Source organism: Gavialis gangeticus, unplaced genomic scaffold (assembly GCF_001723915.1).
Source record: "Gavialis gangeticus isolate Ggan-Ray unplaced genomic scaffold, GavGan_comp1, whole genome shotgun sequence".
In the NCBI taxonomy this organism is placed as follows: Eukaryota; Metazoa; Chordata; order Crocodylia; family Gavialidae; genus Gavialis; species Gavialis gangeticus.
Genome location: NW_017729002.1, coordinates 7,884,782 through 7,902,759, shown reverse-complemented (window position 1 = coordinate 7,902,759; position 17,978 = coordinate 7,884,782). Strand labels below are relative to the sequence as shown.

General features: G+C 43.9%; 1 protein-coding gene across 1 annotated transcript in view; it reads left to right on the top strand.

Annotated features, from left to right (window-relative positions):
- The window catches only part of LOC109290678 (transmembrane protein 104-like), a 57,895-nt gene extending 41,782 nt beyond the window's left edge, over positions 1-16,113 (top strand). The window contains exon 4 of the mRNA XM_019507385.1: positions 14,875-16,113. Coding sequence (XP_019362930.1) covers positions 14,875-15,629 — 755 coding nt within the window. The 3' untranslated portion in view covers positions 15,630-16,113. The remainder of the gene's footprint in view (positions 1-14,874) is intronic.
- Positions 16,114-17,978: the final 1,865 nt, after the last annotated feature.

Genomic DNA, 17,978 nt, shown 5'->3' with positions numbered 1-17,978 from the left:
ATATGCAAATACATAATTTTTGAGCCATATAGATTTTTAATGTATGAAAATTTTAGCACTAGCAGTTAATGTCCAATGATTGGAATAGAAGCCTCCGGTCTCTTTACGGACTAAAATACTTATACATGAGTAAAGTAGGGAGAAATGTAGGAGTTTTCATAAATGCCTCACATTTTAGGGCAAGATATTCTTAACCTGAAAGTTGTTGATAAACCATTGCTCATCAGTATCTTGTTAGTACAATATGTCTTGTCTTGCACATGCTAACTTGGGATTAAACACATTTCAAGATTAAACAAGTGCCTTAGAGTTTTCTTTGTGATATAACCTTTATTCAAGGAGAGGAAAGTGAGGTTTTCTTAACTTGTTATTATGATAGTGTACAGGGAGACAAGGGAGATGAAGAAAATATATAATAACTGGGCAATCAGAATGCTTGCAATTAAACACACATTCATTAAATCACATTTCATTCATTCTTTGAAGCACACTTTGAGTCATGAAGTACAGAAAACTTAAGCGGTGATCAGCTAGAGGGGAGGAAATAATAATAAAAAACCCTAGCCCTAAATACTTTCAGAGGTGATTAAAAATTAACTGATATCAGAGAGATCAGAAATAGGATACCAACTTTCTGTTACATATGTAAAAGGCTCGAGATGTTGTGATGCCCTCAGTTGGTGGTGTGAGTATCTCTCTGCTTCCTAGGTCAGGCACCCTGACTTTCCTGCCACGACTTAATGGAAATGTAATTAAAGGAGGGGTTCAGTGGTGTGCCCTGCTTTGTCCCACAGATGGTAATACTCACCGACTTGGTGCGGCTGGTTTTGGGGCTCTGCCTCCCCTACACCCCAGTCCACTCACCAGCCATGAGGGCCGTCGTGCCCAATTACTGGCTCCAGCTCCTTATGGCCTCCTATCAGCCTCAGTGTGAAGTGCAGGCTTGCAGTTTCAGCCTGGCAGTCATCCCTGATCCTGGGTCCTGCTTTGTCCCTTCACTGGGCCTGGAACTGCTGTACCCTCTGTGGGTTCGAGAATGGTTGTAACGATTAAGAGCTCCCAGAGCAGTGACAGAGCCCCAAAACCTTTCTCTGGGAACTCTGCATGGGGGAGTCCCTTTTGGATTCCGTACACTCCTCCCACTCACCTCTGGTGGATCAGCATCATGGCAGAACCTGCGCTGTCTGGGTTGCACCCCGGCGAGCTTGGCATATTGCCTCATTTGCCCCCTCCGCACCTGGCTTCTGCCAGAATTTTTAAACCTCCCATGGTGGCAGCTGCAGCTGATGTCATCAGCCGGCCACTGCCCAGTCTGATTGACAGATGTTTGAGAAGCTGGCACAGCGCCGGCTCATGTGGCTCTCTCCCGGGTAAGTTCTCTGTGGCGTTGGGGTCCCTGGGCCTGCCTTTGGGAGTATCAGGGTCTGTTCCCAGTGCCTCAGAACCCTGTGAGCAACCCCAGCTACCACAGACCTCCCCCCTTAAGCTGCCTTGTAGTGTTTTGATGTTATGTCAGTCTTCTGTTGTCAGCTGGTGCTGCCCCTGGTGTGCTTGCAGCATTTCCTTTGTTGCATCTTCTTGGCTAATATACCTAGAAAGAAAAACAGCAACAAAGTTGTCCTTGCCGGGACAGTGTACTATCATATACTTAAGTTGCTGTAGGGCCAGCACCCAGTGGGTTATACAAGCATTTTCTATGTGAGACCTCGATAACCACTGCAATGGGGCATGGTCCATGACTATTATAGACTCCAACCTAGCAGATAATATCTAAAATACTCTATTGCCCAAGCATTCCTTCTCGATAGTCGAATACCTGACCTCTGCCGAGTTAAGCTTATGACTAGAGAATGCTACTGGGTGCTCTTCTTCTCATTGTTGCAGCAGAATGGCTCTCAGTGCGCTGTTTGATGCATCAGTTTGCAAGTTAAAAGGTGCTGCAAAATCAGGGGTATGTACCACTATATCTTTACACAGTGCCTCCTTTAATTTTTCAAAACTCTCACACATCTCTGGAGACCATTGTGGGGCCCTTGAGGATTTTCCTTGTAAAGCATCTGTTAGGGGTGTGACTAGCTCCACAAAATGTGGTATGAATCTATGATAATAGTTGATGAGCCCCAGGAACGATCGTAGTTGCTGTTGGTTATGTGGTTCCTGGAAGCATCGTATCACCTCAACTTTGTCCTTTAGGGGCTTGATTATGCCTCGTCCTATGCAGAACCCCAAATATTTGATCTCTTGCTTGGCAAGTTTGCACTTCTTAGGGTTAGCCGTCATCCTGACCACTCTTAGTTCCCCTAGGATGGCCTTCAGAGTGTGGAGGTGTTGTGGCCAATCCATTGTGAAGATAACTATGTCGTTGATATAGGCGCCTGCATTTGGGGCCAGTAGTGAGTCCATCAGTCTTTGAAAAGTGGCCACAGCCCCATTAAGCCCAAATGGCATATGTGAACATTTGAATAAGCCACATGGCATTCCAAATGCTGTCTTGGCACAATCTGAGGGCTTTGTGGGCATTTGCCAGTATCTCTTGGATAGGTCTGCAGTTGATATAAATTTCGCTTCCCCTATTTTCTGCAATAGATGCACCACATGGGGCATGGGGAAAGCATCAAAAGTTGCTAATGCATTTAGTTTTCAGTAATCAATACACAATCGAAGTGACCCATTGGGTTTGGTGACTGGGCACTATGGTGCTGTGCCATGGGCTCCAGGATGGGAAGATGATACCCTCCTTCTGTGTTTTATCTATCTGCTGGTGGACCTCTTCTTGCAGCAGTTACGGGATGGGTCCCACCTTTCTCTGACTAGTGTCCCTGGCAGTGTTCTAATGTCATGTTCCACTCCTCTAGCCCATCTAGGAGTCTCCTGGAATACATCTTGAAATGCCTTTACCAACATGGCCAGTTCCCATTGTTGCCCTGTGGTCAATTCTTCCCTGAATTGGACTTGTCTTTGGTGTCTCACTGGTTTTTAGTTCCAGAGAAGAGGGCCTGAATTCCCTGTTCTCTTCATTATGCAATGCTATCCAGCATCTTCCACTCTTTGAGTAGGTTGATGTGGTAAATTTGGTGCTTCCGTTGGTGTCTAGGCTTAAAGACTTCATAGTCTACAGGCTCCACCTGTCTGACCACCTCGAATGGTCCTTGCAATGTTGTGAGTTGTTTGCTCATGGATGTGGGGAGTAGAATCAGTAACATACCCCCTGGCTGGAACGCGCTTACCCTTGTTCCATGATCATATCGGGCCTTCTGCTGCAATTATGATTCTTTTAGATTCTGATTAGCAATCTGCTGTGCTCAGTACAGCCGTTCCTGTAGCTCCTGGCATTAATTCCTCTGCTGTGACCCTAGGTCCTGCTGGCCTCTCCCAGTCTTTCCTGATCATATGCAGCAGCCCCCTTGGGTTGTGCCCATATACTAGCTGGAAGGGTGAGAATTGAGTTGATTCCTGTGGTGTATCACACAGTGCAAACAACAACGGTGTTAACACTGTGTCCCACTTGTGTGGGTCTTCCTGGGCGCACCTCCAAAGCATTCTCTTGATCATCCTATTTAGCCTCTTCACTAACCCACTGGACTGGAGGTGGTACACAGGTGTCTTCAAATGGGTAATGTCTAAGGTGCTGCAGCAGTGCCTTCATTACTCCTGACATAAAATTGGTCCCCAGGTTGGTGAGGATCTCGTGAGGTATCCCAACTTGGGCAATCCATTTTAGTAATTCTTCCACCACCAGGTTGTTGCGATTGACCTGAGCAGTGCCGCCTCTGGGATTCATGTGGCATAGTCTGCCAGGGCCAGTATGTATTGATACCCAGCAAAGGACTTTGATAGTGGTTTCATGATGTCAAATGCCACCTGTGAGAGTGGTGTTTCAACTGCAGGCATTGACTGTAAAGGGGCTTTAGGAGGCCTCCATTCCTGAGCTTTTTGGCACTCTGGACATGAGACACCCCATCAGCGTACGTCATCTAGTAAATGTGGCCAGAAGAATTCACGGGCAATCCATGCCTTTTTCTTGCTGCGCCCCAGGTGCCCTCCCAATGTGGTGTCATTTACCAATCACCAGGTTTGACAGTGGAACATGCTTGGTATACTAGCTGGTGTCTCTCTGCCCTGGTCTCTTGCCCCATCGGGACCTGATATAGATGACCCCCCTTTACCTCATAGTGGACCTAACTTGTTGATGTCCCTTCCCGTGGATCCTCATCTGCCAGCCGTTGTAGCTCTGGATCCTCCTGCTGGGCCTGCAAAAACTTGGCCATGCTAGCCACTTGATCCAGATTTATAAATGCTGCCGCCTCCTCCACCAGCTGGGGATTTGCTTCCCCTGCCCAGCCTTCACCCTCCGCAGGTGCTTCCTCTCTTCTTCAGTCGCTCTAACCCATTCCAAAACAGTGTAGATCAGATCCCACTTGTGGCCTATAATCATCTCATAGGCCAATGATGGGGCCAGCCTGACCCTCAACTCGTTATGAAACTCCATCACTCTGAAGGGCAGTTAACAGCTTTCAAAACTCATCTCTCCTCCTAGAATACACATCAGGGCAAGGGGTCCTGCCTTCCTCATGGCAACTTTTGGTGCTAGGTCAGTGAAGAGCAGAGATACTGAGCACCCAGTGTCTAAAGTCACCTGAACAGCTCGGCCCCTAATCCACACTGTCACTACAGGGTGCTCCCATCTGCCCTCCTGTGACATGGACCCAAAACTACAGTCCATGGGTTCACCATGTTCTGCTTCCCTGGGCCTGTCTCGCCCATGCCACATTCTTGGGAACCATGACCGACCTTGCTGCAACTGTAGCACGCCACTTCCTTTGTTGTTGCTTTCTGGGGTCCCATCATCTCCTGTATGGGGCTTACAGCCAGGGAATGTTACCCCAGGCCCTGGCCATGCTCATTCTCTGAGACGGAGAATGCATCTGCTAGATGGAGTGCCTTCTCATAGCTTTGAGGCTGATGTCGCCTCACCCACGTCTGTCTTGTCTTCCAAGTCCCATAAGAACTGCTCTAGTAGGACTTGGTCCATTACTTCCTCCTGATCAAATCGATTCAAAGGAAGCCATTTGTTCAAGGCATCCCTCAGATACTATAGGAGGCTACAGGGTCTCTTGGCTTCCTGTGCCTTTTGTGCCCCTTGGAAGGCTTGCGTGTAGCGCTCTGGTGAGATTTTGAGCTGGTAATGGATGGCAGCCTTTACAGTTGCATAACTCTGGGCCTCCTTTCTCAACAACTCCTGATATGCTGCTTGGGCTTTATCGACCACTAGGGCCCCTAGTTGGTAGGCCCACTGTGAGCGAGAGAGCCCAATTTGCACGGCCGTCCACTCAAACACCACTATATAGGCTAGCGGGTTGTTGTTCCTAGTCATCTGAGGCATCTTAAACAGGGACGTGTTCCATTGCATCCACTCTTGCTGATGTGCCCCTTGCCTTTACTGCATCTCAAGCACTTGCCCTATAGCTTGAATGGCCTGGCTTAGGAGCTCTGTATGGGCCATGGCTGTTGGCTGTATGGTGGCCTCTGCTGGGTCAGGATCACTGATCCTCTATGAACAGTTCCTGATCAATGCACCACTGTGATGCTCTCAGTTGGTGTTGTGAACATCTCCCTGCTCCCTGGGTCAGGCACCCCATGACTCCCTGGGTCAGTTGCCTGCCATGACTTGATAAAATGTAATTGAAGGAGGGGTTCAGTGGTGTTCCCTGCTCTGTCTCACAGACAGTAATACTCACTGAATTGGTGCGGCTGGTCCTGGGGCTCTGCCTCCCCTACACCCCAGTCCACTCGTCAACCTTGAGGGCCATCATGCTGCTGTTCCCAATTACTGACTCCAGCCCCTTATCACCTCCCATCAGCCTTGGTATGAAGTGGAGGCTTGTAGTTGCAGCCTGGCACTTGTCTGTGATCCTGGGCCCTGCTCTGTCCCTTCACCAGGCCTGGAACTGCTGTACTGTCCATGGGTTCAAGGATGGCTGTAAAAATTAAGAGCTCCCAGGGCAGTGACAGAGTCCCAAAACCTTTCTCAGGGAGCTCTGCATGGGGGTGTCCCTTCTGGCTCCCTTACACTGCTCCCACTCACCTCTGGTGAGTCAGCATCGTGAGGGAACCCATGCTGGTTGGATTGCACCCTGGCGAGCTTGGCATATCGCTGTGTTCATCCCCCCTGTGCTTGGCTTCTCCTGGGGTTTTTGAATCTCTTGTGGCAGTGGTCACAGCTGATGTCATCAGCCAGCCACCGCCCAGTCTGATTGACAGATGTTTGAGAAGCCAGTGCAGTGCCAACTCACATGGCTCCAGCCCTGTTCCTAGCTCCCTCCCAGGTAAATTCTCTGTGGTGCCGGGGTGCCTGGGCCTGCCTTCAGGAGTGTCAGGATCTGTTCCCAGTGCCTCAGACCCCTGTGAGTGGCCCCAGTTGCCACAGATGTATAGACTCAAAGCTCCTTCTGATCTGAAGATCACCTAGAATCTCACACAGAATGACATAGAATGTAGGTAATTTCAGCATCCTGCTGATTAGTGATTAAGTGTACTTTTTATGCAGATAAAGATAAAATAACTAGTCAGAATATTTGCAAATATTTGCAAGGAGAAAAATATTAGCAAATAAACTGTCAGAAGTACTAGTTGGAAAAATCAGCTTGGCAAAACTGCTGCAGTAGGGAAATTAACAGATTGCCTTTGATTTTTAATGTCTGAATTATAAGCATAAATAGATTTTATCATTTGCTGCCATTTCTGTAGTCTGTTATCATCCAAGAGTGTTTTAGTCTTCTATTTATAGAACATTTTGCTGTATGTAACTATTTAAAAATGTGTAATTGATAAAAAGAAACCCTAGTTTAGACTGAGCAAGTTGGTTCAGAAAAGTGATTTCCATTACGGGTATACATAAGGCACTGATAGGCAGTGAGAACTAAACACAGTAAAGGCTGTTGGTATTTTTGAAATTGGGATGGGGACTGGCAAAATGGAAAAAAAAAAATTCCAAACCAAGATAAAAACATGTGGATGGTATTTAGAATTGGGAACAATTGGGTTTCATTCATGAATATGAAATGGTTAGAAAACATTTCTTAACCATAGTAGGAAATGCTAAGGTGGAGATTTTTTTGACACTAAGGAATTGGGAGCCCATGCCCAGGCCAACTTTGCTTTTGCTTCAATAGGAATTAGGTGCCTAGATATCTTTGAGGATATAAGCCCTCTTTCCCAGTCATTATCAGTTTTGAATATCTATGTCTAGAGGCCTGATTTAAACTAGAGAATTCATGATATTTAGTGGTGAGTAGGGCTGTGCAAAATTTTGCTATCAGTTTTGTTTCAATGCTGTTTTCACCTGTTTCGAGGTTGAAACAGCAAAATCAAAATGAAATGGATATGGTCGAAACAGCCTCAAAACAAAACGAGGCAAGTCGAAACGTTTCGTTGTTTCAATGCTGATTTGACATTTCACCCATAGGCTATAATGGGGAAAAATGAAACAGCCTGTAACTTTGTCATTTCTGGCCAGATTTGGATAAAATTTGCAGAGCTTGGTAGCCCCTTCTGAGGGCATCAAGCATGCCAAGTTTCAAGAAGATAGGTGCAGGGGGTTTGGAGAAACTGCACCCCAAAGTCTTGAGAGCCAAACTTGTGTCGTGTATATGTGACGCCACAGCAGGGTCAAAACTACAGGAATGCTAGCCCCTGCTGAGGCCACAGAGCCTGCCATGTTTCAAGGAGATCAGTGCACGGGATTTGGAGAAACTGCACCCCAAAATCCTGAAAGCAAAACTCAAGTCACGTGTATGTGTTAAGCCACAGCAGGGTCAATACTGCAGGCATGCTAGCCCCTGCTGAGGCCACGAACCCTGTCAAGTTTCAAGGAGACGGGTGCAGGGGTTTGGGGGAAACTGGACCTCAAGCTGTGGACAAGCAAAACTCATGACATGGGTGATACTGTTTGTGTTAAGGCACAGCAGGATGAAAGCTTCAGGCCTGCTAGCCCCTGCTGAGGCCACGAACCCTGTCAAGTTTCAAGGAGACGGGTGCAGGGGTTTGGGGGAAACTGGACCTCAAGCTGTGGACAAGCAAAACTCATGACATGGGTGATACTGTTTGTGTTAAGGCACAGCAGGATGAAAGCTTCAGGCCTGCTAGCCCCTGCTGTGGCCACAAAGCCTGGCAGCTGCCAAGGAGATAAGTGCAGGGGTTCTGGGTGCACCTCTGGCTGCTGATAGGCAAAACACATGACACAAGTTTTGCTTTCAGGATTTTGGAGTGCATTTGGGGTGCATCTCTGAACCCCACTGCACCCGTCTCCTTGAAACATGGCAGGCTTTGTTGCCTCAGCAGGGGCTAGCATGCCTGCAGTTTTGACCCCCTGTAGCTTAACACACATACGTGACATGAGTTTTTCTCTCAAGAATTTGGGGTGCAGTTTCTCTGAAACCCCTGCACCTATCTTCGTGAAACTTGGCATGCATCATGCCCTCAGAAGGGGCTACCATTCCTACAAGTTTCATCCAAATCTGTCCAGAACTGACAATGTTATAGCCTGGTTTTGACCTTCCCCATTACATCCTATGGGCAAAACGTCGAAACAGTGTCGAAACAGCAAAACGTTTCGACGGAATGAAATGGAACAGCTGTTTCGACTCGAAACAAAAGTTGAAATGAAACATTGTTCTGTCGAAATGCTTCCATTTCGCACAGCCCTAGCGCGGCGGCTTTAACAGGTGCCGGTGTGCGTTCACTCTGTTATAGTGCCACACATTCTATGAGTGCTTGGCATGAGGAGCTGCTGCCAGCCTCAGTGCCAGGGGGCATGCTGCATGTGGACTGTTTGCGGGGTAGGCCTATGGTTTGCATGCTCACCTGCAACTCGGAGCACTGTAATACCTGAAGCAGTGGAGCCATTTCTAAATGAATGTTCAGCCTTTGGTTAATAGTTTGGAAAGATCAAAGTTTATATTCTGAAAAGGAAGGTTTTCTGAGACACTAGAGATGCAGACCAGAATTATTGTATTTGCTTGACCATTTCTCAACATTTTTTCTCTTTGTTTTAAACTTTATAAACCCCCCCCCACACAAAGCAACAACAAAAAAACTCAAGCCTCCTCTACCCTGACCCCCACAAAATTATTGGAAAAATATCCAAAAAACCCCCAACCAAACAAAAAAAAAAAAACCCTCCTCAGTTTCTGGCCTTCCCTCCCAAAATAGAAGCAGCTCCCTTTTGGGGGGCAAATGAAATCCAAATAGTTTGGGGTTTTAAATTGAAGAAATTGCTTGTTGAACAGATTTTTTTTGAAGAATAAAAATTTAAAGTTGGAGTTAAAAGGAAAAAGAACATTTCTGTCAGCTTGTTGCAGGAAAAACCCACCTAGCATTGCTGTTCACAGTAGCAACTGGAACACCAGCCCTGGGCGCTGACCCTGAGGGGGATTAAAAAATAGCAACAGCTGTGCTGCCAGCTCAACTGCTGCCACACCACTGGCAGCACAGACCATCAATCTTGCCGCGCATGTGGCTGCCACACAGGGTGTTCAAGCACCCAATTACACTTCTGACTGAGACGTGAGGGTAAGTCACCAGGTCTTTGTTTGAACCATGTCTTTATTTATCTTTTTCTATTAGCATCTCACCTTTTCAGGGAAAACTTTGGTTGTGGCAGTTAGAAGGCCTTTCTGTCTATCAGCTTCCCTCTCTAATTCCATCTGTCACTGACCATCTGTAGTTGCTGAAATGGATATGCCATATTTCTGTTGTGGGCCTAGAAAGAAAAACTATGCTTCATATTTTCAACTGAAATCCCCCCAAACATGGCTATAAATGATATAAGTGAAGACCATGGTTTTTCCCAACTAAGCACATTAGTACTGCACACTTTACTACCTGCTAGAGTTTCAACAAAAGTTTGTAACAGATTTAATGTATCGGAACAAAAAAGACATGCCATGGACTATAGCGCATGTTGTTTTTAATTGTATTAGTTCATAGGGAAATTTGCAGTTGTATGAAATATGTCTCAGACTTGAATCTCTTGCTTCCCACCAGCTGTATTTATAGATGCTGTGTAGCTTTATGTACTTTCACTGTACTGTACAGGTGGACAGAAAAATCATAAACCTAATTTTAGGGCTCGATTGTGGAGTTGCTGCAAACTGTGGACAGCCCAGGGTTGTAACTGTGACTTGGAGACTTCCAATTTGATCCTTGGTCTCTCCCATTGACTCCAAGGAGAACCTTTTAACTGACTCTGGTTAATTCCCTACCCTTACACTGGTTCAGGGGGAAGGGGTGGAGGTAACGCTCCACTCACCTATGCAGGACTGGGAGTAACGTTCTGTGCAAGCTGTTCCATAACTATGATACAAGTAGCCCATGGAGGGGAGGAAAGCGGTGTGCCTTACATCTCCTTGGTGCCCTGTCTGAATGGTTGTTTCCTCTGATGCCTTTACTCCTGAGGCTGATTTCAATTAAGGTAAATAATTTGCATATTATTATCTTAGACAAATATATGCACATGAAACAAACACTTTGCTCTGATACAGCCTGAACATAGTTCTAAGCAGAGTTCAGATCCAGATCAGAATTTCTTGACATAACCATTGCTGGCATCATTGGAATAAAGAGGTTCCCAAAGCAATTTGGAAGCCGAGTTTTGTGTGGTTATTTACAGATAAGAGTTTGGAAGAGAATGAAACGATTAGGAATTTGTGAAGGAATTTGGGACTTCTTGCTGGTAGCTGAAATCTGTTTCCAAGTGGGAATATTTTCTATATGTCACTTGGCAAAAATTAACTCAAGATGACTTGGCGTTTGGCACCATACACAGTGTGTTTGCCAGGTTATCCATTAATCATACATGAATGGAAGCAAGGTTCTTGGCACTGACATAATGTCAGTGGTACACACTGAATAGCAATAACTCATACTGCATGTTAGTACTTGTATGGTAGCATAGAATTCTTTAACAAGCAGGAAAAAAATCTTTATTTGGATTAAAGCTGTTTGGAGAAAAGAGAGTTTCTTAAAAACCGACAGCATATTTGTATTTTACTTTTTGAGGCAGCATTTCTTAATAGTTCAGACTTTCTATTAAGAGATCATTCTTCAGAAAACAATTGGTTGCGATTTTTGAAGCTGTGCAGTCAGTTCAAAGGAAACATAGTATTCAAATTAATAGCAGCACATGGCTAAATCACCTACACTTTGTTCTTTCAAATGCCCACTCATGAGATGGGGATGGTCTCGTAGTAGGTGTTGGGATAGCGCAAGTGCCAGTCACAAAGAGGCTGCAATCTTAGTTGGGGCTCCTGAGCAGTGGTACAGTTCAGATATCAGTCTTTCTTTTAAAACATAACCTTTTCTTCATTTAACTTGCTATCTTCTGCCTATATGTTCCTGGATTCCTGGCCAGCAATGGGGAAAGAACCTCTGTAGGAGGATGGTAGTGTAAGGGCATGTATATAACTGTCTTAGTCATTTACAAGTTTCTGATGAGGACTTTTTAATTGGTAAAGACAGATATTGGACATCTGCACTTTCAGCAGTCATCTTTTAAAAATATAGTCATTTAGGATCAGGCCTTCATTTTGTGTAAATTGTCATAGTTTCATTAAAGTCAATAGAGATGAACCAAAAGGTGCTATGTGAGAACCTGACATTGGTATCTGTAGAGAGAACCCTTATGCTGAATACCTCTTTACACAAAAGTAGCTCAGGAGTACTTCAAGTAGAGCTGTGTAGAGCTTTTGTAACAAATTCCTGCTGTATCTTGAAGATGAATCAATGGCTCCATCAGTCTATTCAATCTTCACCTTATGTGATCTCATATCTCAACAGTACAAGGCAACCATGTATTAGCAGAATGACTTATATGTCCAAGTTTATCTTTTTTTTTTTTTTCCCCTGGACAGAGACCGCATAGAGCAGGGGACATGCTGAAAGGTGTTGCTGAAACTGACAAGTTTCCTGGTCAGAGTTCTGTTACAAAACTGATGGAAATGATTAGGTTCCTAAAATGAACGGTCAAAGTCCAGTGATTTATTGATCTGGTACAGTGAGTTTCACCAGACCAGATGAAACTCACTGGTTTGTCTGATTTTGTGAATCTTTGGATTTATATGAACATAATACAAGAGGGTCACTAATACTGAACTTATCAGACTTCCTCTAAACACTTATGCAAATCAGAAAGAATTTTTTATTCACAAAGGGATTTCTTGATTTTCCACCTGGAAAATTTGTGCATGTGCACGTGTGTGTGTTGGGGAGGGAGGGGTGGGTGGGAGTAGGCAGGTAAGGGAAACAGATTTGGAGTGATGTCTACACATGTGTTTGCATATATACATATATGTCTTCCTATAAAAACATATATACGTATAATAATAAAAGCTCTGTGGGACCGAAGTAGAGACTATTTCTTGGTTGCTTTTATGTAATACAGAGTTAATTGTCCAGTAACCTGCAAAGTCAAACTTGTTAACTTAATTTAAACTTAATTTATTTCTTGCTCGGCTCCATCCTCCATAACTATCTTAGTCAAGTTATGACCTATAAGTACGCATTTGCAGGCAAGAGTCAGATCCTTAGCTGGTGTAAATCAATGGAGCGGTTCTGATTTGTACCAGCTGAGGACATGGCTTAGCATATGCTTATTGTATTCAACCATTCTTACATTTGTATTTCTAGTAATGTTGTCCTGTAGGGCCAGGCCAACTCTCAGGATCTCAAAATTGCGCTGTTACATGGGAGGGTGTGACACAATTGCACACACACGCACACACACTACTAGACACAAAAACACACTCTAGGCGCATACACATATACACTCTGCCAACTCAGGTGCATACACATTCAAGATTACCAGTCTAAACACATGCACACCTATTACTAATTCAAGCACCTACACACTATATACACCAAAAGTTAGACAAAAATCAATTGTCAATACCTGCAACCCACTACGCATACATGGATTACTAATTCATATACCACGCACCTGTTGATTGATTTCTTTTTATATATATAATATATATATATATTTATTTGCCAGTTCTCTCACACACATCATACACCTACACATACAGACAGGTGAGTTCCTAACTTGGGTGGTGTGGTGTGTGTCTGTGTGCTTGGGGTACTTGGGTTACTAGAAGGAGGGAGATGGATGGGGGTTAAGATGAGAGAGGGAAAAATAAGATAGTGAAAATACCGGGAGTGAAAGCAGCTGGGGCTGGGATTAGAACCAGCAGACTGAAGGGGAGCTGGGGTTACTTAAGGTCAAGTGGCCCTAGGGTTACTCGAGGTCGCTGGTGCTGGGGTGAAATAAAGGGAAGAAGCCTGGTGGCAAGGAGGAGAGAGCCAGGAAAGAGAAAGGCAGAAAGGTGGGAGATGAGGGCCTGAAACTGAGGCAGAAAGCTGGGAGATTGGGCTGGAAACTGAGAGGCAGAAAGCTGGGAGATCAGGGGGCTGATAAGTGGTGGCAAGGAGGAAACAGACAAAAACTGAACTTGGGGTTTCAAAATAACAGGTTTAATAAAACAGACAACACACTACATGGCCCCATGAAGTTATTGGTGCATGCACGCACACCAGGAGAGGAAAAAGGCTTGGTAGAGGGATTGAAGTCAAGGTGTGTAGGAACAGAGTCCAGGTCCTTTGCTTGAAAGAAGGTGGGCGATAGCTACCTATCCTGGGCTGTGAGTTGATCCTCGATGGCCAGGCAGGGTCTTCTCCAGCAGGGTGTTGTCCAGAAGGGGTTGTCATCAGGGCCTCTGGGTGGATAGGTGGTGTTGCATGGTGCTGGTCCAGATGGAGAGGGTGTCCCACTGGGTCTGTCTTCACTGCCCCTTTTTATAGGGGCAGACCTTCTATGATCCTAGTGGCAGGGGCATGCCCAGGCAAGGGTCAGCCCCTGGTGTACTAAGCATGTGCATTCCAGGCGAGGACATGCAGTTTCAGGTGTATTTAATAGTGAGTTGGCTGGTTTCTGGAGCAGTCTCTGTCTTCCAAATCTTGAGCCAGGGAAGGGCAATGCAGGGTGATGGCTGGGTCATCGAGTTGATGGTTTGGTCATTCAGAGTGACCTATTTTTAGACCTACTATCATTGTCTGTCAATCACCCACTCACACATGGAACCAGTTTGCATGGGAGGAGGGTCATGAGTCATACAGTTACAACAGAGTTACGATGGGGTATGCCCGGGCAGGGGACACAAGATGGAGACTTGACATTACAAGGTGAGGGCTTGACATGACTTATGCTGACTTACGCATGTAGGCCTAAAAAAAAAGTAAAAATCAGTAAAACAGTAATATAAAACACTAAAAATCAATATAGGCATAATAACTATATAATATAAAACAATGGATATCTATAAAGAAGGCGAGAGAAAAAAAAAAACAAAAAAAACTTGCTATCAAAATAAAATGCTAAAGCTTACCCTATGTCTTAGCTTACTCATACTTATCTATAGGGAGTAGAGAGGCACAGAAAAAGTCAGACATAGTTGGGGGAGGGAGGGAATGTATTTTAAAATAATAATAAAAAAGAAAAACTCAGAGTTTTGCTACAGTAGCTCATTGTTTTGTATGAATCTGTTCCCTGCTTACAAAGTCCAGATTTAGATCAGAACCCTTCCAAGTTTAGGGCTGTTTGCACTTCCAGTATAGTTTCATGCTTGTCTCCATTGTTTATTATAGTAATTGCCAGTGATTTAAAAAAGGAAGTAGTAATGGTTTATACATGGATTTAGAAAAAAGAAAAAAAAAAAGATAATGCAGGTACACCAGTCTTCAGCAATATATCTAGCATTTAGTCCTTATCAACCATTTCTCAACTTGGTCTTTAATTCTAACCCTCTTCTTCTTCTTTTATAGTTTTTTGCATCATATTCATCGTGGCATTTCACCTCCTAGCTACTGGCCGTGGCAAAGGAAATCCCAGCTTGGCTAACTTTGGAGCTCTCCCAAACCTGTTTGGAGCTTGTTCACTGGCTGCTGTATCTCATGCCACCCTTCCTCAGATCATCCCTCCAATACAAAACAAGGCCTATCTTGGTTTTGGTATTGCTATTGTCTTCATAGCTGTGGGGACTCTCTATGCCCTGCTTTCATTAACAATCATGTTCACCTTTGAAAATGACAAGATTGAGACAATTGTCCTGTTAAATTTTTTGGACTGCTCTGTTGCTCCTGGGGTGTTCTTCATTTATTTCTTAGGACTCTATACCACTTTTAAGGTGAGTGCCATCTTTCCCTTGAATGCAGTGACTTTAAGGGATAATCTATGGGCTATGTTTAGCCCATTCCAGTGTTCTCATATCTGGATTGTTGAAAGACTCATCTTTCCGATATTGACCATTCTCCCACCAATTGTGATTGCAATGGTTACAGAGAATATAGAATTGATTGTAGGAGTAACTGGCTCTTATGCTGCAACCATTATCCAGTTTGTTATCCCACCTCTATTGGTGTTCTTCAGCCGGAGAGATACCCTTGAGAAGTTTGGCCCCAGTGTTCGTATCAAATTTGCTTCTCCATTTCAACACAACATGTGGATAATTATAGTCATCATCTTTGCTGTATTTGCTCTAATCACAGTGACAATATTGTATATAACACATCAAAGTTAATAAAAATATCTGTGTTACATAATAAAAACATATAGCAAGTGAACTGGTTATCCACAATATGTCATACATACATATTTTTGTGCTAAAAACAGAAACATAACACCATATTATTGGTCGTTACTCAGGCAGGTTATACACAGAATTGATCTGTATTACACCTTCATTTTATGTTCTAACCTCCTCACATAATTTTTATGTTCTAACTCTCCTGAGAAGTCTTTCCAAAGCAAATGATGTGTTACATAGTTGTTACACTTTTATTTAGTAATAACATAAAATGTGTTGTATTGAACTGGTTAAGATGGAGGGTGGAATTAGCCACTGTTACTAATGCAGTGATTCTCAAACAGGGTGCCGTGGTACCCTGAGGTACCTTGAGATCTTTCTGTTGCAGGGTGCCATATAATACTAGCTGTTCAATTCACAAAAATCATTCACAAGATAAATCCAGAGATTTCAAAAAGGAATCCACAGTGTTAAAAGCATTCTGACCTGAACCTTTTTGAGTTCTTTGCAACAGAAGAATTACTCTATTATTTGTCTGTAGTAAAAAATCTAGTGAAAACTAAGAGTTGGCATTTTCTGAGGAGTGCTTTGAGTCTATTGAGGAGTGTCTTGATCTAAAATCATTGAAAACCACCGCACTAATGAAATGCAGCAACTCCTAGGGCAGGGGTTGGCAAACCCCAGGACAAATGTCAGTATGTGGCAAGTGCAGGTATTTTGCTTGGCACACCTGCCTTGGGGTGGATGGCAGGGAAAAGGCTGGGGCTGTACTGAGACAACAGCGAATGGGCTCCTTGCAGCTCCTCTGCCATGCACCCCTGGCATGCTAACATTTTACAAGTTGAAGTTGCGACTGCTTTTGGCACTCTGCCTAAATGTGTTGCCAACTCCTGTCCTAGGCTATAGATCTACACCTAGAAAACAGCTGTTTAACCTAAAGTAAAACTGAACAATAGTTTGCAGCAGAAAGTGAGGAGGAAGAATATATCTGCAGGGTGAATCTGAATAGTTGATCTTACAGTAGTGACTGTTAAGAAATTTACATTGCATGACAGCATTACTAGGTGTCTAGTTCTCACTTAGATAAAGCAAGGCACATTCAGATCGCAATCCTGTGTCCATCTGTGATGATGTGTGTTTGTGTAGATTCATTCCCTTGTCAGTATTAGAGAATTGTTGTGAGAATAAATAAATGAATGATTATAAAGTGATTGAAGTACTTGGATTTATTATTATTGCTATGTATAATTCCCATTGGTAAACATTCCTTATAACTGGATGAAAGCATTTTAACGAACTGAGGAAGTGCCAGGCGAGGCATAGGCTACCCATGATTATAACTGTCTGGGAGTATGATGCAGCCTGAGTCCACTATAGTTTCCCATGCTCTGTGGTGTTCTTTACTAGTGAGTTTATTTATAATAATTAACAAAGCTTGTGAACTAAAAACTTTTTTAAAGCTCTTGAGAAAAAGTCTTAGTCCAACAGCATGAAACTGCTGTCATTAAGACAAATTAGTAGAGCTCTGTGCAGCAAACAGAGCTAGAATAGGTCTTTTAAGATGCATATTCATAGAGCCATGATACAAATCTGCTCTTTGGGAAACTTCAGAAACCTAAGCTACTGAAGAACGTGACTTCTTGGTTAAAAGGTGCTTCATGGAAAGTGCACATCATGCTGTTGTGTGCATTGATTGTTGAACAATTTCTGGATATAGTTCTGGTTGTTCATGTTAGCTTAAATTGTTGGGGTCCTAACAGCTAGAGATCTAGGCTTTTTCTCCATCTGTAATCACCAACAGATGAGACTTTTGGGGTGAGAGAGATGCCAGGACATTGTTAGTGAAGGATTCTGAACTTCAGACTGTTTTCCTGTCAGAGTCCAGAATTCATGCTCTTCATGGTATGCAACATTCATCAGTTGTAATGGAGTTGGGAGGGAAGTTGGATTGAAGTATGGGACTGGTCAAAGGAAGGATGGCTTTATTGTGCTTTTGTTGATGTTTAGATGTCACTGGGACTGATTTACAAGGCAAGTTGATTGTACGTTTAAAAAAAAGAAAAGAAAAAATAGTGCAAGGAAGTGGATATAGTGGGACACATGCTTTCAAGAGAGACGAATAACTTTTTTGGAAAAGTGTGGAGACATTTGGGTTGCTTTGGTTTTTTGCTGCCTAACTTGAGACACCAGAAAAATTAATACATTAAACATGAAGTGCTGAGCACCCATTTCAGCACATCAGGTCTTCTGAATATGTCAGCGGTAGTCAACCTTTTGTCCAGTGGGCTGGATGAGCAGTGCCTGGTCACTCTGCTGGCTGGATCTGGCTGGTAGATTCAATCT